The following is a 22,288-nucleotide window of genomic DNA, read 5'->3' on the forward strand; positions in this document are numbered from 1 at the left end:
AATGTATTCAATGTAAGGAATTTGTTTTTTGGAGAGTATGTTTCTTTTGTGAAATGTTTTTGCTTATAAATTTGTGGGTTGGTTTTGTTTTTTTAATATCCTCAGTTGACAAAATTTTAGCAAACTTGTCAGGTTCCACTTATTTTAAGTTGGCTTGAGAAGTCCAGCAGTCTGGGGGTACTGTTGGATCATGCTGTTATTTGTGAAGTGCTCTGAATTACCTGTCCAAGTAAAATGATCTCAGAAAATTCTTTTAGAGTCACACTGATATTTGTAGCCAAGTTAGTTGTAGAAAACATAGCTATCAACTTCCATTTTAAGAGAGTCTTAATAAGAGTGGATCTTTTGAATACCTTATTTATGTTCAGTAATCCAAGTAGAAGCCTTTTGAATGAAGATAGGTTTTATTTATACTAAAGACACCTATAATTCTTAAATGTATGTTTGTTTTCAGTCTAGTTTCTTATTTATGGGTTCTTACACCATTCTTGGAGATTAGTCTGTGTAATCCTTGGGATTTCTTTATGTGGTAAATACATAAACAACAAAGTCTACCAAGGATTATACAGGAAAGTAAGTAATGTTTTTGACAGGTACTCGGATTCATATGCTTGTTCATATGTGTCCAGATGTCCAAGTGTGTCCCTGTGGAGGGACATATCTGCACTTCATGGTGCTCAGCATTTAAAGTTTTGCTTTATTGGGGCGCCTGGGTGGCTCAGTTGTTAAGCGTCTGCCTTCAGCTCAGGTCATGGTCCCAGGGTCCTGGGATCAAGCCCCACTTCGGGCTCCCTGCTCTGCGGGAAGCCTGCTTCTCCCTCTTACACTCCCCCTGCTTGTGTTCCCTCTCTCGCTGTGTCTCTCTGTCAAATAAATAAATGAATAAATCTTTAAAAAAATAAAGTTTTGCTTTATTTACACACTTACTACTAGAATGAGCTCCTCAGAGACTTTGGGCAATTATTACTCTGAAACCTAGAATCAGCAATTTCATTGCTTCATTTAGTTTTGAAATGGATGGATTCTTTGTGGTTTTTTAAAATTTTATTTATTTATTCTGAGAGAGAGAGAGAGAGAGAGAGTGTACACATGACCGAAGGGGAGGAGGAGAGGGAGAAGCAGGGAGAGGGAGAGGCTACAAATATCAGCCCCAATGCCCAATGCGGGGCTCGATCCCAGGACCCGAAGGCAGACGCTTAACCGACTGAGCCACCCAGGCGCCCCTGGATGGATTCTTTTAATTCTAAGAAATCGAACCCTGCTTGAACAAGGAGCCAAGTATAGTACTTAAAAGTAAAGAGTCAGTGACTGGTATGTTTTTGTCTAACAGAATGTGAAGGTTGAGATTGCTGCAACAGAAAGAACATTGCTAGGTTTTTTCCTCGCCAAAGTTCACAAAATTGATCCTGATATCATTGTGGTGAGTAGATGTCTCATCATGCCATGGGGGAAGCTCTTCATTCCTTATTAGTTCTTTTCAGTACTTATGAGAATCTTGCAGAGAATCTTTTTTTTTAATCTAGGTAAAATTGGTATATAATATGATGTAAGTTTCAGGTGTATAGTATTATAATTTGACATCTGTATACACTACAAAGTAATGGCCACCAAGAGTCTCGTTACCATCAATCACCATCATACCCTTCACTTTTTTGCCCATCCCCCCAAGCCCCTTTCACTCTGGTAATTAGCAGTCTGTTCTCTATCAGTGAGTTTGTTTTTGTATAGTTTTGTTTGTTCATTTGTTTTTTCACATTCCACATTTGAGTGAAATCATATGGTATTTGTGTTTCTCCATTTGACTTACTTCACTTAACCCTCAAGGTCCATTCATATTGTTGCAAAAAGCATGATTTCGTTCTTCTTTATGGCTGAGTATATTCCATTGTGTGTGCGTGTACCACATCCTCTTTCTCCATTCATCCATTGATGGATAGTTTAGGTTGTTTTGATATCTTGGCTATTATAAATGAACATAGGGCTACATATCTCTTTTCAAATTAGTGTTTTCACATTCATATAAATACCCAAAGGGAAATAGCTGAATCATATTGTAGATTTATTCTTAATTTTTTGAGGAAAAAAATTTTTGGGGGGGAATCTCCAAACTGATTTCTGTAGTGGCTACACCAGTTTACATTTCCACCAACAGTAGGAGAGTTCCTTTTTCTCCACATCCTCTCCACTTGTTATTTCTTGTCCTTTTGATAATAGCCATTCTAATAGGTGTTGAGGTGATTTTGATTTGCATTTCCCTCATACTTAGTGACATTGAACATCTTTTCATGTGCCCATTGGCCATCTGTATGTCTTCTTTGGGAAAATGTCTGTTCAGGTCCTCTGCCCATTTTTTAACTGGGTTGGTTTTTTTTTTATTGTTCAGTTTATGAGTTCTTTATATATTTTTTGAATCTTCAGAGAAGAAATGACCTTATGGACTGGTGGGAATTGCTATAGTTTCTGCTAACAGAAAGGGGGAAAAAAGAGCCAGCCCACTATACAGTAGTTATTTTCCTCTAAGAGAAAAGCAACTCATGTTATTGTTGAAGTTTAGGATATTCCAGTTATTTCCACTTTAGAAACCAGTTAACTTGTGTTAACTGTTGGTTTCTCTAAAATTTTGGATTAGTGGTCCAGCTGTATACTGGTCATAGGAGCTAATTCCCTAGATTTGGTGTCAGTCTCCAAAGTATAAGTATTTTAATTTTATGAGCTCAGTGGTTCTTTTTTTAAAAAGTAATCTCTACAGCCCAATGTGGGGCTTGAACTTCCAATCCCAAGATCAAGAGTTGCATGTTCTACCGACTGAGCCAGGCAGGTACCCCGAGCTCAGTGGATGACCTATGCTTTGAGAGGTCAGGGCTAGGAATTTTTTTCCTCTTCATAACCAAGTATATTCCCACTAGATAGGAAGAGTAATAATTCATTGAATTATGTTTGCCCTGGTTTTTAAGAGTTATAAAGCAACATTTTGCTTTATGTTTCCTCTGGCTGTGATTTATAGGCTCTTTGATATGATTTCTTCCTTTTTTTTCAGTTAATGGATCAAATTATGTTGTGCTTTTGATTGTTTTGGAGGAAAGTAGGGTATAAATTCATGTATAGCAAAAATGTGTGCTATATATTTCTCCACATTCACTTTTTGCTCTTGGACACCTTTCTTGACCAGGGTATGGCCAGAGTGCCTAGAGCCTGTAGGTTGTTATCAAGTATCTCTGCACCCGTTTCTCTTCCAGTATTCTAGGTATTATATATTTTGTTGTACATCTTGAAAGCACCAGGAAGATTTTGTCCACATGCTCTGCTTTGGTGCTCTGGCTCAGAACTAGGTCCTCACCCAGTTTTCCCTAGTAGTCTCTCGGGCCCCAAGGAAATGTCATGGTGCCTAGGATAGCTGGCCTGCCTTAGGGTGTTACAGCCAAGTCTGTGTGTGAGAAATCCAAACTGATCTGATGTAAGAGAGAATCCTGACACTGGTGTGAGTCCCTAATCCCAGGAATGATAATTTGGAAATGAGACTTCCTTGTGTCCTTGGGTTTCTTAATTTAATAGACAAAACTGCCATAAATATATAGTGGTACACGTTTTTAATTAAAATTAGTAGGAAATAAATCTATTTATTGATCTGATTTATTTTAAGCTTCATCTAGTTTTTTTAATAAACATAGACAGTGAACCATATTATTCACATGATGGAAATTACCATTATAGACATGGAAAATTTGGTTGAGTTTTTATTTTATTTTTAAGTAGGCTCCATGCCCAGCACGGAGCCCAATGTGGTGCTTGAACTTACGACCCTGAGATCAAGATCTGAGCCGAAATCAAGAGTCAGATGCTTAACCGACTAAGCCACCAGGCGCCCGTAGTTGCATTTTTGAAATAATTTCTACTTGGTATAGTTTTGTTTCCTAATTTGAACTATCGCCTGGTATTGTGTAGTTTGTTATACATTAAGAGTCTAAATCAGTAGTGTTTGAACTCAGTTCTTTAAGAAGAAAGTAGATGCAGTTCCTGAGTTTTCTAAGAAGTCTGTATAAACTGTTACAGAACACAGGCAGATTCTCAGTTTTTAAGGAATTAAAATGGAATTACTTGAACACAGCTTTTACTGATCATGAAAAAGTATGGGACATAAAAATTTGCATTTGCCTCCGAGACTGTGAGGCATGAGCTGAAAATTAAAAGACATCATATGAACCTTGCATCAATTAGGATGAAATAAAGTTTATTCCAGCAATCTGCTTAGCAGCTTTGTTAATGTCAAGGCTAATGAATGCTGCTGATGAATACATTCCTGAAAAAGAAAGGACCCCAATCGGAGGTAAGCTCATGATGCCTTCAATTAGAGACCAGAAAAAGAAAGGGCAAAGAAATTCTGTGCATATGAAGATAAATCCTCTAATTTGTGTTTGTTATAATGTTATTGGCTGCCTTCTTTTTCTGACTAGGGTCATAATATTTATGGATTTGAACTGGAAGTGCTCCTACAGAGAATTAATGTGTGCAAAGTTCCTCACTGGTCCAAGATAGGTCGACTGAAGCGATCCAACATGCCAAAGCTTGGGGTAAAAATAGTTTTCAAAATCTTACTTCTTGACTTCGCTTCTTTATATGGAGAGTAGCTACCTGGGAACACGCTGTGCTTCTTTGACTAAGAATTGGTTGTCTTGTAATAGGACATTTTAACTTTGGCACTAAACATCTTTTCCTTTGAATGCAACATTTTATTGGTTGAAGCCTCTGGTAGTTATTTAAAATCAGCTCTTAGAATCTAGAGATGGCACGTACATGTTACCTCCACTTCGGTGTTACCGATGCTGTAGCCCTTAGAGCAGAGTTGCAGGGCTCAGAGATCAGTAAGTGTTATCATTCAGGACTCAGAGGGGAAGGAAGAGTGGGAGGGAGCTGACGTTGAATGTGTAAGGCAGCCACGGGCTAAGTGCCTGCACAGTAGTTGCCTGTCACAGCAACTCCAGTTTTGCTATGCTTCTCACAGGGGTGACAACTTATTCAAGGTTGTAGGGCTAGTCTGGGGAAGAACTGAGGTTTTGAACCTGGCCTGTCTTGATTCTTTTAAAGCCTATGTATTTTTCATTCTACCTGCTTGTTTTCACTTAGGTTTCGGTGGTTTTTGTATGAAGCCACCTTCATTTCCTAAGCATGAGAGTGCTCATTGCTTGAAATCTTATTTTACTTAAAGCTTACAACTAGAATGGGCATGTTGCCTCATCAGAAAACTTAGGAATCTGGACCTTTTATGATACTCTTCAGTAGATTCTGCTGTTGCCGATTCGAGTTGGAGCCAGTGCTCTTGCTTCTTTTCCTGTTCTTACCTTTAAGGTGATAGAGCTGTTATTAACCTTCATCCCAGTGCTTGATTTACTAACTCCTTACCCCTTCTTGGTTTTCTTTTTTTTTTTTTTTAAAGATTTTATTTATTTATATGAGAGAGAGCACATGAGAGGGGGGAGGGTCAGAGGGAGAAGCAGACTCCCTGCCGAGCAGGGAGCCGGATGCGGGACCGATCCAGGGACTCCAGGATCATGACCTGAGCCGAAGGCAGTCGCTTAACCAACTGAGCCACCCAGGCGCCCTTGGTTTTCTTTATATGGCATCTTCTGAGTGAGGTCTACCATGACTACCCTGTTTAAGGTGCAGCCCCCCTAAATTCCCGTTTTCCTCACCTGTTCTACTTTTTCTCTTTTCCGTATGTTTATTGTCTCCTGAAACTATATAGTTTCTTGCTTTTGATGTCCGTTTTTTGTTGTATATTTCAGATGAGATCAGGAATCTTTTCTGTTTTGCTCACTGCTATATCCCCAGCTACATAGTGAACATTCAGAAATATTTTTTTAAAGATTTTATTTATTTACTTGACAGAGAGAGAGAGGAGGGGGGAAAGTAAGGGGAGTAGCAGAGGAAGAGGGAGAAGCAGGCTCTCCATCTGAGCAGAGAGCCTGATGCGGGGCTCGATCTCAGGACCTGGGGACCATGACCTGAGCCGAAGGCAGACGCTTAACGGACGGAGCCACTCAGGCACCCCATACATTCAGAAATATTTGAGTGATGGCTGACTGAGTGGTGAATGGGAGATTGAGTTTCCTCATTGTAATTCCGGGCTAGCTTCAAAGCGAATTAGAACAGAATGTTCCCAGTGTCTGCTCGTCCATGGGATTTGCTTTTTTCCTCCCCCTGTAGGGCAGGAGTGGATTTGGTGAAAGAAATGCTACCTGTGGCCGAATGATCTGTGATGTGGAAATTTCAGCAAAGGAATTGATTCGTTGTAAAAGCTACCATTTGTCTGAACTTGTTCAACAAATCCTGAGAACTGAAAGGGTTGTAATCCCGATGGAAAATGTACGAAATATGTACAGGTATGATCCTGGGTGCTTTGGAGTTTGTCTGTCTTGAAATGAGCAACAGCAGGAGGCCAGCATCGCCTTCAGGCTGGAGGGACCAGGAGTGTGTGGGATTCTGGAGGGGAACTGCCTTCATGTCAGCACCAGCATCTCTGTTACTTTAATAAATTATTTTGCCTCTTGAATTATTTTAATTCTATCAGTGTGTCTCCATCTCCCTTACTCATCCTAACCTCATCTAGATGTTTCCTAAGAGCAGTTTGGAAATTGATGTGATAGTGAGGTTTCCTTCAGGAGATAGTGTAAATCTTTTGGAAATAGAAAAACTGAGAAATCACTATGTAGAGATTTTGCTTGATTATTTCTTTTTTCCATCTTTCTTGGAGTAAAATTGACAAATAGAAATTGTATATATTTAAGGTATACAAACTGATGTTTGATAAATGTATACATTGTAAAATAATCAACATAAGCTGATTAACATATCCATCACCTCACATGGTTACTATTTCTTTTTGTCGTTACAGTACTTTAGATTTACCCTCTCAGCAAATTTCAAGTATGTGGTATAGTATTGTTAACTGTAGTTACATTGCTATATATTAGACCTCCAGAACTTAACTCATTTTGTACAACTGAACCTTTGTGCTTGATTATTTCCTAAACAGAGTTTCTTCTACTCCTCTTGCCACTTATTCTTTTCTGCCCATTCCTCCCAAGGCCTTGGACTGCTTCTCTTTCTGACTGTGCTCTTTCTAGGTGATCTCATCGAGTCTCAGGAATTTCTTTTTTTTTTTTTTAAAGATTTTATTTATTTATTTGAGAGAGAGAGAGACACAGCAAGAGAGGGAACACAAGCAGGGGGAGTGGGAGAGGGAGAAGCAGGCCTCCCGCAGAGCAGGGAGCCCGATGTGGGGCTCGATCCCAGGACCCTGAGATCATGACCTGAGCCGAAGGCAGACACTTAACTGACTGAGCCACCCAGGCGCCCCAAGTCTCAGGAATTTCAATACCATGTGGTGCTGATGCCTCCTGCTTGGGTATCTTTAGCTTAGATCTCTTCTTTGAATTCCAGACTCCTGTATCCACCTGCCTGTTTTACTTGATGTCTAATATGAACCTCCAACCTAACTTGTTCAGAAGCTCAGCTCCTGATCTTTTCCCCTAGGCTCCTCTTATAGTTTCTCCTTAAGAGTGACACTCTTATTTTTCCAGTACTCCTAGAAATCTCCAAAGTCATGTTTGGCCCAAAACCTTTGAGGCTTCCATGATTCCTCTTTCTGATAGATAGCTCATGTTTGAGCCATCACAGAATCCTGTCAGCTTTATCTTCAAAATATGTCTAGATTTGACCACTTCTTTTCTCCTCCATTGAACCCATCCTGGTCCATACTACCCTGCTCTTTCCCCTGGAGTAATGAGTCATATGTCAGCCTCTTTGTTGGCCTCTCTGCTTTTGCCCTTGACTCCTTGCTGTCTGTTTTCAACCCAGGAACCAGGGTTATCTTGCTAAAGTTAAGTCAGATACTGCACTCTGGTCAAAATCTTCCAGTGACTGTTTCATTTAGAGTAAAAACCAGAGTTCTTACTCTGACTTACAAGGTCCTAGACAGTGTGTATCTCTGCCTTTAGCTCTGTCCTTCTGCACTCTCCATCATTCTCTCTGTTCCAGCCACAGTCTCCTCTCTGGTCCTGGAAATGCCAGATTTGTGCTCAGCTCAGAGCCTTTGAATGTGCTGTTCTGTTTGCCTGGATGCTCTTCCCTCAGATATCCATTCACAAGGATTGCCTCCTCACCTCTTCCAGTTTTTTTTTTTTTTTAAGATTTTATTTAGTTATTTGAGAGAGAGAAAAAGAGAGACACACAGAGCACAAACAGAGGGAGCAGCAGGCAGAAGGAGAGGGGGAAGCAGACTCCCCGCTGAGCAAGGAGCCCGATGTGGGGTTCGACGCGGGGCTCGATCCCAGGACTGTGAGATCATGACCTGAGCCAAAGGCGGATGCTCAGTTGAATGAGCCACCCAGGCGCCCCTCGGTTCTTTATTCTCTGTGAACTCTTCCCTGGTTCCCTAACTAAAATTTCAGTCTCTGCTCCTGATACTTAATATTTCCTTTGCTTCTTAATTTTTTTCTTTAACACTGAACATTATATAACCTACCATATATATGTATTTTAATTTATACTCTGTCTCCCCCCTGAGGACATAAGCCCCCTGAGGACAGGTATTTTGTCTTTTGGTTACAGCCAGCATCTAGAACTATGCTTGGCACATACCCAGCATGTAACACATACTTATTAGATGGAATGAATAAAAGGATTTAGGTAGTTTTCAGGTCGTAGTTAACGCATAATTTTACTTTGTATTTATGGGATTTTTTTGTGTGCGTGTTTTGGAGAAGTGCATTGGGATCAATGACATGAATGAATTCATGGTTTCATACCAGCCTTATTTTAAATTGTTTCCAAAGCCAAGGTGCCATTGCTCTGAAGTTACTCATACCAAAATTTTTTTGTAATGTTTTATGAAGTTCTGATTATAGTCATTGTTTCTTTTAATTACTTGATTCTGTTTCATTCTTACTTTTCTGTACAGTGAATCTTCTCATCTGTTGTACCTGTTGGAACACACCTGGAAAGATGCCAGGTTCATTTTGCAGATCATGTGTGAGCTAAATGTTCTTCCATTAGCATTGCAGATCACTAACATCGCTGGGAACATTATGGTAAATTTAACTTAGAAAGGGGGAAAAAGCATTTCCTGTTGGATTCAGTGTTTGCTTGGGGTAGTTGTTATATGATAATGAGTCTAAATGCATGCTTATAAAATGAGTAACTTGTATTCTGGAAGCTGGTTTTCTTTTGTGAAATGAACTGGCTGCAAGAAGGGGAGGAAAGCCAGGTGCAGTATGTTGAAATTTTGGGTGAACATAAGGATCATCTCTAACATCTGGATGTGTCTGATGTGTGGAATGGTCTATTTGGGAGTAAAGAAATAGCCCAAGTAGTGTCAGTATTTTAAGCTTTCTTTGTCTCTTTTTAAGTATAATGCTGAAAGAAAACGTTAGAATGAATTTTGTACCTTCTTATTTTTAAAGCAGCCCTTATTAGGAAGAATGATTATGGAGGAGGTGCTTTGATTAAATTTACCACCTTAAAGTTGCTTTTGTTACAGATTTGAGCTCAAATTTAAAAAAATTCTATTTAATAGTCTAGGACGCTGATGGGTGGACGATCCGAGCGTAATGAGTTCTTGTTGCTTCATGCGTTTTATGAAAACAACTATATTGTGCCTGACAAGCAGATTTTCAGAAAGCCTCAGCAAAAACTGGTGGGTTCAAAACTGCATAGTGTTTTACCTTTTTTTTTTTTTTTTTAACCTCCCCTCCTTTTATTACCTAGATAGCTCTTTGTGCTGTGATAACTTCTGCTTCCAAAATAATTAATCTCCTGTATACTGTAGAAACCATGTCAGATTCATTCTGTTTTGTTTGTGTGGTGATTTCCTTCTTCACTTTTTTCTGTGTAGGTAAAGATTATTTGTGAAATACGAATATCTTGAAGGGCGGTATTAAGTCTCTGATGGGTGACCATACTAGGAAAGTGTTTTGCCATCTTAGCTGTATCCAAAGTTAGATACCAGTTAAACCTTTTATTTCCTTAAATGTATGAGCCTTTATTTTTTGTTGCTTTGTTGCATTTTTATATGCTAGTAGGATCAGGTCACCACAATCAGTTTTCTGAAGTGGCCTCCATGACATTGGAACTAAAACTTAGCTACCGTTTTTGTCATCATTGATAGCAGTTGACTCAAAGGGGGGAATTTAATGTTAAGACGGTTCAAATTCTTGTATTTGTTTTATGTACATTATCAAAATTGACTTCTGAGGTATTGACTATTGGTTATTAATAAACTACTTGGGGGTGAATTTTCAGTACATGGACACTTATTTTAAGGTGTCCACGGTAATGGGAATAATCATATCTGTAAAATATTTAATATTTCTACATCATGATTGTTAAAGTAATGAATTTAAGAGGGCTCTTTTACTGTCTTAGATTTTACATAATATGAAGCATTGTATTTTTAGTATCCATTGATTTAAAAAATAAAAGATTCTGTGAATTCAGAAATATTTTAAAGTAGAATTTGCATATTTATTAACTCAGGGATAGAGTGTTTTGGTAACTCCCATGCTTGGCATTTGGGTTTGTGAACATATTACAGTAACTGTCGTTCCCCATAGGTAGGACCACTAGCTGAAACTAAAGAATGTTTGTTAGAATTGTGTACTGCAGTTGGAAAAGGGGGAATCATAAAACTTCTTATTTAGTTAAGAAGTTTTATGCTGGCTGGTGAAGTTAACCTTTCCATTTAATATTAGGGAGATGAAGATGAAGACATAGATGGAGAGGCCAATAAATACAAGAAAGGACGTAAGAAAGCAGCTTATGCTGGAGGCTTGGTATTGGACCCTAAAGCTGGTAAGGCTGCGCAGCAGGTGGATTTGCCCCTGGTGTTAAGGAATTTTTTAATGCAGACCTAGGCTTGAGAAACTGCAAGATCTGAATTGTATTTTGTAGGTTAGCAAATAGGTCTTGTTATGACCTTATTTTTGTCTTCTGTTCATGTGAAAATCTTGTTGGCCAGTCACCTGACATGAATTAATATGAATCTTTTTTATTTTTTTGCTGTGTTCCAAGAAAGCTTTGTTTATGGATATTGAAATTTAAATTTTGTATAATTTTCATGTATCATGAGATACTCTGTTTTTAAAATTTTTTTTCAACCATTTAAAGATGTAAACACTATTCTTGGCTCATGTGTGGTACAAAAAGAGGAGGGGGTAGGCTGAATTCGTTCTGCGCATAGTTTGCCAACACCTAGTCCAGTACATAGCTATTTGTCTGGTGGTAGGAGCACCTCTCTCTCCTCCTATCTGTTGTAGAGGGTGGGCTGTGCCTCTGCCTGAGCTGCCAGGACTAGTTCATTTGCACAGCAGAGTTCAAGAAAGTACAGACAGTAACCACCAAATTGAACTTTAACAGCAGAGTACCCCCCCTTGTCGTTAATGGCAAAGAAGATGTTTTGTGGTACACAGAGCTAGAAAGGATCTTTTTTATTAACCCTCTTCCCTATTTTTAAGGGTACAATTAAGTAGTGTTTAGTATATTTACATTGTTGTACAGGAATAATGTGAATTTTATCAAGTAACTTGAACTCTGAGTAGGAGACGTTTTTGACAAAAGTGATTTATTATTAGTTGTATTGAAACAGATCAATAGTCCTTTGGTGTTGGATAGATCTGGGCTTAAATTCTGCCTTCCTCTTGAACCTTTGTAAGCTTCACTTTCCTCTTCTGTAAAATGGAAATAGGAATAATATCTACTCTTGAAATTAATATAGCACTGTATGTTAACTACACTAGAATTTTAAAAAGAGTATCTACCACACAGGGACTTAAGGAACAAACTGATTGTTTAGTATAGTGCCTGACACAGAGTATGCTATCAATATTTGTTTGTTGTTTTTATTTTCTTAATAGTGGACATTTATTTTTACTCAGTTTCTTCTTAAGGTGAAGATAACTCTTTATAAATGTCCTAGAGAAATATAGTAGCTTTCTGTTCACCCTTTGCAAGTAAAAAGGGTGGATCGTTCCACTACTGACATTTATATATATACATCTCTTGTCTGATTTTAACACCATTTGTGTACAGGTGAGTGGGCTTCCCATTTTATTCTTAGAAAGTATGATGGTAAAAAAAATACATATAACTACTCACTGGTGTGGATCACTAAACATTTTGGGGGTCGAGGTGGCAGGGTAGGTGGGAGGGAACACTTGCCTGAAGGAGAATTTTACAACATTTTTTTGAAATGGATATGACACCTATCTGAAGTAATTGATAGGAGAAGGTGTTTGCCCATCATAATGGTGTACTTGGGGCCTGCTGTGGAAAGGATCGTTCGTTGTAGTTGGTTTCAACATAAGACACATTCTCTTCTTTCCTCTTCTTTTGTGACTTGAGTTTTTACTCAAATACAAGGCATTTTTATGGAGTGATAGTGGACGACTTTTTTTTCTTTGGTATAACTCGCCGCTTTGGATAGTGTATCCTTTCTCATATACTTCATTCTACAGTACTTCTAATGTTATGTTTTGACAAATCTCTTTTTTTTTTAAACCCCCCCCCCTTTTTTTTTTACCCCTTTCCCATCTGCTTTTTTTAAAAAGACTTTTTGTAATATGGCTTTTTTGTTGCAGGTTTTTATGATAAGTTTATTTTGCTCCTGGACTTCAATAGTTTGTATCCTTCCATCATTCAGGAATTCAACATTTGTTTTACAACAGTGCAAAGAGTTGCTTCAGAGACACACAAAATTACAGAGGTTTGTATTCAACTGGGGGCTCTTTAAATTGAAATTAGAAGCAGTGCTTAAAGAAGGAAGAGAGCCAGAGGGGTTAGCATTCTTGTTTTTCCTTTTAACGATATAATTTTTCCTTTTTTAGTGGTCTAAAGGGTAAAAAGTGATCAAGAAAGGGAGAGGGTTGAGTAGATGGAAACTCACAGTGGTTCTATATGTTTTTATTTCACAGTTTTATTGAGATGTAATTCACATACATTTCATGCGTTTAAGGTATACAATTTAATGACTTTTAGTGCAGTCACTGAATTTTCAACCTTCACCACAGTCAGTTTGAGGGCATTTTCATTACTCTTCAAAGAAACCCTACCTTTTAGCTGTACCCTCCCTCTGTCCCTCATTCCTTCCAGACCTCAGCAACCACTAATTTTTCTGCCTTTATAGATTTGTATATTTTGGACATTTTTTGTAAATGGAGTCATATGTGACCTTTTGTGTCTAGCTTATTTCACTTAGCATATTGTTTTGGCTTTTTTTTTTTTTTTTTCAAATTTTTATTTAAGTTCTCGTTAACATATGGTGTAATGTTGGTTTCAGGAATAGAATTTAGTGATTCGTCACTTACGTATAACACCCAGTGCTCAGCACAAGTTAATACCCATCACCCATTTAGCCCAGCCACTGCCCACCTCCCCTCCAGCAACCCTCAGTTTGTTCTCTATAATTAAGAGTCTGTTTTCTGGTTTGCCCCTCTTTTCCCCCCATGTGAAATCATATGGTATTTGTCTTTCTCTAATTTTACTTAACATAATACACTCTAGCTCCATCCATGTTGTTGCAACTGGCAAGATTTCATTCTTTTGATGGTTGAATAATATTCTGTTGCGTATATATACCACATCCTCTTTATCCATCCATCAGTCGATGGGCATTTGGGCTCTTTCCATAGTTTGGCTATTGTTGACAGTGCTGCTATAAACATCAGGGTATATGTGCCCCTTTGAATGAGTATTTGTGTATCCTTTGGGTAAGTACTTAGTAAGTGCAATTGCTGGGTTATAGGGTAGTTCTATTTTTAACTTTTTGAGGAACCTCCATACTGTTTTCCAGAGTAGCTGTACCTGTTTAGCATACTGTTTTCAAGATTTGTCTGTGTTGTGCATGTATTAGTACTTCATTCCTACTTGTTGCTAAATAATTCACTGTACAAGTCTTTTATTAAATTTACTCCTAAATATTTCATTCTTTTTGATGCTATTTTAAGTGGAACTTTTATTTTTGGATTATTCATTGCTAGTGTATTGAAATATAACTGATTTTTGTATATTGATCTTATATGCTGCAACCTTGATGAAGTCATTTGTCACTTCTAGTATTTTTGTGGATTCCTTAGCATTTTCTACATAGAGTATCCTGTTATCTGAAAATAGAGGTAGTTTTAATTCTTCCTTTATAATCTGGATGCCTTATATTTTTTCTTTTTTTGTGGTGGGAGGGGGGTACTCTAACTGCCGTGCCTGGAACCTTCAGTACAATACTGAATAGAATTGACAAGAGCAGACACCCTTGACTTGTTCCTGGTCTTAGGGGGAGAGCATCCAGTCTTTATTTCACCATTAAGTATGATGTTAACTGGGGGTTTTCCATAGATGGTGTTTATCAGATTGAGGACGTTCCCTTCTGTTCCCAGTTTGTTGCATGTTTTTTATCATGAAAGGGTATTGGATTCTGTCAACCACTTTTTCTTTATATATTGAGATGATCATGTACTTTTTAATCCTTTATTCTTTTAATATGGTAAATTATATTGATTTTCGTGTGTTGAACCAACCTGCGTTCCTAGGTTAAGTTCCACTTGTTCTTGGTGTATAATCCTTTTTGTATGTTTCTGGTTTTAGTTTGCTAGTATTTTGTTGAAGAGTTTTTTGCTTGTATTCATAAGGGCTTTTGGTGTATAGTTTTCTTGTTATGTCTTTGCCTGGTTTTGGTATTTTGGCCTCACAGAATGAGTTGGGAAGTGTTCCCTCCTCTTCTGTTTTTTTGGAAAATTTGTGAAGGATTCATGTTAATTCTGCTTTAAATATTTGGTAGAATTCACTAGTGAAATTACCTGGTCTTAAAGCTTGTCCTTTTTTTGATTTCCATTTCAATCTTTGTTATAGGTCTATTCAGATTTTTTTATTTCTCCTTGAGTCCATTTTGGTAGTTTGTGTCTTTCTAGGAATTTTTCCGTTTCATGTAAGATTATCTAATTATTGACATAAAATTGTTCATAGTATTCCCTTATAACTGTTTCTTTAAGGTCATTAGTAATATCCCTCTTTTATTCTTGATTTTAGTAATTTGAGTCATTTTTTTGTCAGTGCAGCTAAAAGTTTGTCAGTTTTGCTGATCTTTGCAAAGAAGGAACTTTGGTTTTGTTGATTTTTCTCTATCACCTATATTTCCATTCTTATCTTTATTACTTCTTTCTTTCTGCTTTCTTTGTTTTAGTTGACCTTTAATTTTCTACTTTCTTAAGGTGGAAAGTTAGGTTATTGATTTGAGATCTTTTCTGTTAATATAGATATTTATAGCTATATATTTCCCTGCAAGTATTGTGTTAGTTTCATCCTGTTAGTTTTGGTATGTCACTCAGACCTTTATTATCAGGCCCCTCTCCCATCAATCAACCATTGATCTGACTTCTATCACCATCACTTAGTTTTGCTTATTCTAGAACTTCATATAAGTGGAGCAATACAGTATGTACTCTTGTGTCTGGCTTTTTGGTTCAACACAATGTTTTTGAGATTCATCCATGTTGTTGCATTATCAGTAGTTCTTTCCTTTGTATTGCTGAGAAGTATTTCACACTTTATCTGATTTCCTGAGATGAGCATTTGGATTTTCAGTGTTTAGTTAATATTTATTTAAAGATTTATTTATTTTAGAGAGACCCAAGAGAGAGCAAGCGAGTGGGGGGAAGAGTAGAGGGAGAGAATCTTCAAGCAGACTTCCTGCTGAGCTCAGAGCCCGACATGGGGCTTGATTCCCATGACCCATGAAAGATCATGACCTGAGCTGAAATCAAGTGTCAGACCCTTAACTGACTGAGCCGCCCAAGTGTCCCATTGAGTTTAACTTTTATTAATAAAGCTGTAAGCATTCTTGTTCGTATCTTTTTGTGGACATGGGCTTTCATTTTGGGGGATAAATACCTAGGGAGTGAATTTGCTAGTTTGTATGGGAAGTGTATATTTAACTTGAAAAGAAACTGCCAAATTATTTTCCCAAGTAGTTATAACTGTGCTACGCGCTCCCAACTAGGCATGAATTTGAGTCATTCCACATCATCTCCAACACTTGCTATTTTTATTCTTTTAAATTCTATATTTTAAATTCTTCTAAATTTTGGCCATGCAAACCTTTGTTATTGATTGGACTCACTAAACAGCCTTTTTTAAAAAGAATCTTTTTGAATTATTTCACATGGATTTAATCTAACCAGTGATTAGTCAACAGTTTCATGTAGGACTTAATAACTTAATGTGTGGTTCTTCATGTATAAAGCTTATATAATTGACTGCCGGTAGGGAGTTTGATTAGATGTGGTTGTCCATTAGTAAAAGATGTAAAGTATATGTTATCTCTGTATATTTTTCTCTGGTTCTTTGTACATGTGGCAGAAGATGTCTGTTTGCCCTCTTGCTCCTGATTTTACATGTCTTTTAATTCTCACTACATGCTTTGGGAGCTGTTTTCCAGCCCTAGTTCTGTCTTCCTAGAAGAGAGAATCTTAAAGGCTTGCTTAGGCCAGTGACCACACCTGGTTCCATCAACTGTGACCACAGGAGTGGGTTTACAGAGTACAAATACAGCTGCTAAGGATGGGCCTTTCTGTGGGACTAGAGGATAATTTAAAAGAGAAGGTATTGGGTAGACATCCCCAAAAGGTTGTGACTACATTGGATAAATGATATTCAGTGGGCTCTGTCCTGCTACTATGTCAGCCTTGTGATAATTGTCATGATCCAGCCTCCTCCATCCCCCTCCACTGTTTTGTTTATTTGAGCTTTCCAGTTTGGATTCTGGGTATATAATAGAATCATTTGAGATGACCTTAAAGGTCATCTAAGAAATACTATACATGTAGCCAGTTTATAGGTTCTGTATCATTTTTCTGTGTAGTACCTCATTTGGTCTTCAAAGTAGCTAGTGCTGCATAGCTAGTGGTGGGAGAGGTGGGCATGGATTGTAAATTTCCTGACTTCAGATCCTTTCAGTTAACTTTTTGTCTGATCTGTCTAGTTGTTATAAATAAATTGGAATGTGTACCAAGATCTCTTTAATAGGTTTGCTATCATCATCTGCTATATTGGAAAACAATAGGTCCCTGTTACTATTGTAAGATTGTTCATTTGAAAATATTGATCTTTATAAAATCAGATACTTTGTAAAGGCTGGGTTATCAAATGGCATTGAGTTGACATGCTTGAAGGCAAAAGGTTTATTTTTAATTCTGAACCTTTGAAGGGGCAAACATGCCTGGTTTTTTTCTTTGTGGCCTGTTAACAGAATTAATGGAGGCTTCAGAAAAATGGTCTAATGCTTTCCCTGCTTTTTCCTTCTGTAAATTTTAATATAAGAAGACTGCTGGTTACTTTTCTAAAATGTTGCTATTCTTTTACCAATTGCAAGGCAATTTACAGATAAAAGGTACTACATAGATGCTAAGGAATTGGTATATAAATTTTTGGAAATTTCATAAACTTTTTAAATATGAAATCCAAATTCCTAAAAGAAATTTGCTGATTTAGTATTTAGGGTTTTAGTTTTTAGTCTAAAACATTCACAATAATTGCCATAATTCTCCATAGTTGTAAAAGTTTTATGGCATTTTGTTTGAGAGTACATTTGACTAAAACTATAGTTGGGGTGCATTTTTTTTTTAAATCCTAGAGGTCTCAGTGTTTTGTTTTATTTTTTTTTAAGATTTTATTTCTTTATTTTTTATTTTTTATTTTTTTAAAGATTTTATTTATTTGACAGAGAGAGACAGTGAGAGAGGGAACACAGCAGGGGGAGTGGGAGAGGGAGAAGCAGGCTTCCCGCTGAGCAAGGAACCCGATGTGGGGCTCGATCCCAGGACTCTGGGATCATGACCTGAGCCGAAGGCAGAGGCTTAACGACTGAGCCACCCAGGCGCCCCTTATTTCTTTATTTGACAGACAGCGAGAGAGGGAACACAAGCAGGGGGAGTGGGAGAGGGAGAAGCAGGCTTCCTGTGGAGCAGGAAGTCCAATGTGGGGCTCGATCCCAAGACCCTGGCATCATGACCTGAGCCAAAGGCAGACGCTTAACAACTGAGCCACCCAGGCACCCTTCAGTGTTTTTATTTTAAAAACAATTTCTCTAAACATGTTGCTCCCCAATTTTGTTGAAGAGAGGAGTATATATAAAAATTGATCCCTTTAAATGATATCTACATTAATCAATAACGAGAGGGGTGGAGATACTGGGAATGAGGCTGATCGAAGTGGGAGAAGAGGCCAGTGTTGACTTGTTCTCAGCTTTTTCTTCTCCCACCCATGTGTTGTTGACCTATACTTAAGCAGGAAAGTAGCTTTTCAAGATTTAATCATAATGTAAAGTTCCACAAAGTATTATTTTAGAAATTTGTTTTATGAAAGTTTGATTTGTCTGAAATTTCTGTTGTGTGTTCATCAGGATGGAGAACAAGAACAGATCCCTGAGCTGCCAGACCCAAACTTAGAAATGGGCATTTTGCCTAGAGAGATCCGGAAGTTGGTAGAGAGAAGAAAACAAGTCAAACAGCTAATGAAACAGCAGGATTTAAATCCAGACCTTGTTCTTCAGGTATATCTTTTCAATAAGAGACATCTCAGTGACAGTCTTAGCTTTCAGACTTTGATTATCTAGGAGGATTTAAACATGATGCTATGGGCAATTACATGGGCTTATTTTAAGTTTGTGGGCAGCAAACCATTCAAAAACAGTAGAATGCCTCAGAATGGAAGACACCTCTGTCTGCAAAGCTGTATCTGAACAAAATCTTTCTGACTTCTGGGAGCTTTGGAGTCTGTGTTTATTTGCTTCTAGAAGGTCAGGGAATCATGGATCTGGGAGGATGGGTTGAGTGTGTTGACAGTTTTTTTTTTTTTTCCAGGGATATTGAGGGTTTCTCCTCATTGGTGATATAAAAAGATATCTAATTTAATGATTAAATGTCTAAAATATTATTGTCTTTTGTCTTTGTGTGGCCTGCAGTATGACATTCGACAGAAGGCTTTGAAGCTCACAGCAAACAGTATGTATGGCTGCCTGGGATTTTCCTACAGCAGATTTTACGCCAAACCACTGGCTGCTTTGGTGACATACAAAGGAAGGGAGGTAAATGGTATAACATCTCTAAAAATGAGATTTTTTTTTTTTTAACTCTGACATGTTATAATGTGGGAGAGTCAAGTTTGTTACCTAGTTATATAGCGTCAAATGCCCCTTCTTAGGACAAATTCGAGACAGATAGTTTTTTTCAAGTAAGGATTTGTTCATTCCTCCATTGAGAGAGTATTGAGCATCTACTCTGTATCAGGCATTGTTATGGGGGTAGAGTGTTGAGCAAGACCTATAAGATGCCCCTGCATCATGAGGGTCACATTCTATGTAGAGCAGCGGGGGTAGAGTGGCATGTGGTGGGGACTTGGGATGGGGAGAGGGTAGTTTGGGAAAATAGACTGTAAATAAGTGAATAAACAAATATAAAAATTAAGAGAACATGATAGAAGTAAATGTTATTCAGATAATTAAAACAGGGTGGTGGGCTAGTTTAATGTTAAGATGGCTAGTTTAGATTGGTCAGGGAAGGGCTCTTTAGGAGGTAATAGGAATGAGAGCAAAGTGACATAAGAGAGCTATTTTGGTTGCTGATTTTATTAGGTTGGAGAGTGAGGGAAAGGAAAAAATCAAGGAGTATGCCTCCATTTTAGTCCTACAGCTGGTTAGCTTATGGAGCCATATACTAAAATGGAGAAATCTGGGAGAGAGGGATTAGGAGTTCTTTTTTTTTTTTTTTTTTTTAAAGATTTTATTTTTATTTATTTGACAGAGAGAGACACAGCGAGAGAGGGAACACAAGCAGGGGGAGCGGGAGAGGGAGAAGCAGGCTTCCCGCCAAGCAGGGAGCCCGATGCAGGGCTCGATCCCAGGACCCTGGGATCGTGACCTGAGCCGAAGGCAGACGCTTAACGACTGAGCCACCCAGGTGCCCCGGGATTAGGAGTTCTGTTTTGGCTTTCAGATTTGTAATAGATCTCTAGGCATATTAAGTAGGCAGTTGGATGTAGAATTCCACAATTCCAGGAATAGATGAGTAGTGGAGTTATGGATTGAGAGTTACTGGCTTTAGAAAGATGAGCCGGATACCAGTCAGATTTGAGATACTGTCACTTTGGAAACACTATAAGCTTTACCTGCTTTAGCCCCACACGCGTGGGTTTTTCTTAATTTGTAAAAGAATAGTTATGTTAAATACTAAATTCCATTTCACTCCAGTAAAGTATTGATTGCTGTCAGTAGATTTGAGACTACTCAGTCTTAAGGAGATAATTCATGGTTATGGGCAGAATGCTCATTTTGAGGGTGTGAACTCAGAATCCTATCACGTAGGGGTTGGCAAAACTATGGCCCATGGGCCAAATCCAGACAGCCATCTATTTTTGTAAATAAAGTTTTATTGGAACACCCCCATACTTGCTATGTTTTGTCAGTGGCTGCTTTAGCATTACAATAGCAGAATTGGGTAGTCAGGGTTGAGACTTGCATGGCCTGCAAAGCCTAAAATATTAGCCATCTGGCCCTTTTCAGAAAACATGTTTCCTGACTCCTCCTTTAGAGTCTAGAGCAGCACTCTGGTGGACCTTGAGGTGGTGAAAATGTTCTCTATATAATACAGTAGGCCCAGGTGGCTAGTGAGCATTTGCTATCTGGCTAGTGTTGACTTGTGGAGGAACTGGATTTTGAGTTTTATTTAATTATAATTAAAATAAATTAAACTATTATTATCCACATGTGGCTAGTGGCTCCTGTATTGGTCAGTGGCGAGCTGGCTGGCATGAAACAAACAGGAGCTACAGAGCCACTCTTCCTTTTTTTTTTTTTTTTTTAATTTATCTGACAGAGAGACAGGAGAGAGGGAACACAAGTAGGGGGAGTGGGAGAGGGAGAAGTAGGCTTCCCGCTGAGCGGGGAGCCCGATGCGGGGCTCGATCCCAGGACCTTGGGATCATGACCTGAGCCGAAGGCAGCCGCTTAACCGACTGAGCCACCCAGGCACCCCGAGCCACTCTTCCTTTGATAGCCCTGTCTCAGACTTGGCTTAGGGCGCAGTGAGGAAGGGCAAAACATGTATTAAACACCAGCAATATATGAGAAGCTTCCAGATGAATTACGTCATTAAAACCCCATAAGAATTCATTGATATGGTTCATAACATTCCCACTTTGCAGATGTGGAAGCTAAGACTCAAAGAAGTGAAGTATAATAAGTGACTGTTTTGAATTGGAATCCATATTTTCCTGATTGTAAGGCTTCCCCCATGGTAGGGTTGTCTGTCCCATTTCACCATATCTTTCATGTCTGTGCTTCTGCTTTATATTCTACCTCTTAGTCCTTGAAGGACGTCTTTTTCGATACTCATCTCAAGACACAAGCCCTTTTTACATGGGAAGATACAGGTAATTTAGGGGCTTGTTGAAGTGAGGGAAGGACGTTTTCAGTTTCTTAGGCTAAGTTTACTTTAAAATTATTTAAATTTTATTTCTGTGTATGTATCCAGTGGCTTCTGATAGAATACCATCTTATTTTTGTATTAGGAAATGCACTCACTATGCCCCAACTGGGTGATAATACATGGGTTGACTATTGAGATTGGATCAAGGTTACTCTTAAGTTTCTCATGAGAGGCAATAGTTGACAATTTACTCCCTTGGAGAGTGCCTCTTGCTGGTGGGAAATCCCTGTTGTTACATTTTCTGCATTGGCTCAGAAATCCACAAGCTTAAAAGGGCACTGTTGATAATGATAAGCCCCAAATTTGTCCAGCGATCTCCCCCACTTCCCTAATCCATTGTATTTTAAGGGCAATATTTTTGTTTAGTTTGATCTTTAATAGGGTCTTTAAACTCAATTTTAATTTTTCTTTTGTATAAAATATAGCAGTAACAAATCTTAATAAACTATAAAAAAACCGCTCTGCTCTCTCCACTAAAAAACAAAGAGTTTCAAACAAATCTAGAAATAATCATATATGATTTAAATTCTTGGTTTCTCCTTTCCCTCTTGTCTCATTCCCCTTTGCTCCTTCTCACAAATAAAAAAATATAACAACTGCGGAAAGTTGGCCTTGAAAGTAATGTGAGGTTAATGAGAAATAATAATTACACAGTTGCTCCCTGGAAATCTTATTCTAGAAGAAGATTCAAAGCCACCTACAGAAATTATTTCCTAAAATAAAACTGATTGTTAAAGTATTGGTGATAATTATTAGCACTGGTGGAT

At 38.1% G+C, this 22,288-nt stretch overlaps 1 protein-coding gene and 1 non-coding gene across 4 annotated transcripts in view; both read left to right on the top strand.

The window, feature by feature from the left end:
- POLA1 (DNA polymerase alpha 1, catalytic subunit) overlaps positions 1-22,288 on the top strand; it is a 296,908-nt gene that overhangs the window by 39,002 nt on the left and 235,618 nt on the right. For all 3 annotated transcript variants that reach the window (XM_035001019.1, XM_035001027.1, XM_035001036.1), the window contains exons 18-26: positions 1,331-1,420; positions 4,452-4,568; positions 6,202-6,377; positions 8,957-9,086; positions 9,572-9,691; positions 10,746-10,845; positions 12,630-12,754; positions 18,440-18,589; positions 19,001-19,123. In XM_035001019.1, the coding sequence (XP_034856910.1) occupies positions 1,331-1,420; positions 4,452-4,568; positions 6,202-6,377; positions 8,957-9,086; positions 9,572-9,691; positions 10,746-10,845; positions 12,630-12,754; positions 18,440-18,589; positions 19,001-19,123 (1,131 nt within the window). The remainder of the gene's footprint in view (positions 1-1,330; positions 1,421-4,451; positions 4,569-6,201; positions 6,378-8,956; positions 9,087-9,571; positions 9,692-10,745; positions 10,846-12,629; positions 12,755-18,439; positions 18,590-19,000; positions 19,124-22,288) is intronic.
- On the top strand, positions 11,907-12,036 carry LOC118008087. The gene has a single exon (XR_004678572.1).

Source organism: Mirounga leonina, unplaced genomic scaffold (assembly GCF_011800145.1).
Source record: "Mirounga leonina isolate KUSES-001 unplaced genomic scaffold, KU_Mleo_1.0 Mir_101595, whole genome shotgun sequence".
NCBI classification, from domain to species: Eukaryota; Metazoa; Chordata; class Mammalia; order Carnivora; family Phocidae; genus Mirounga; species Mirounga leonina.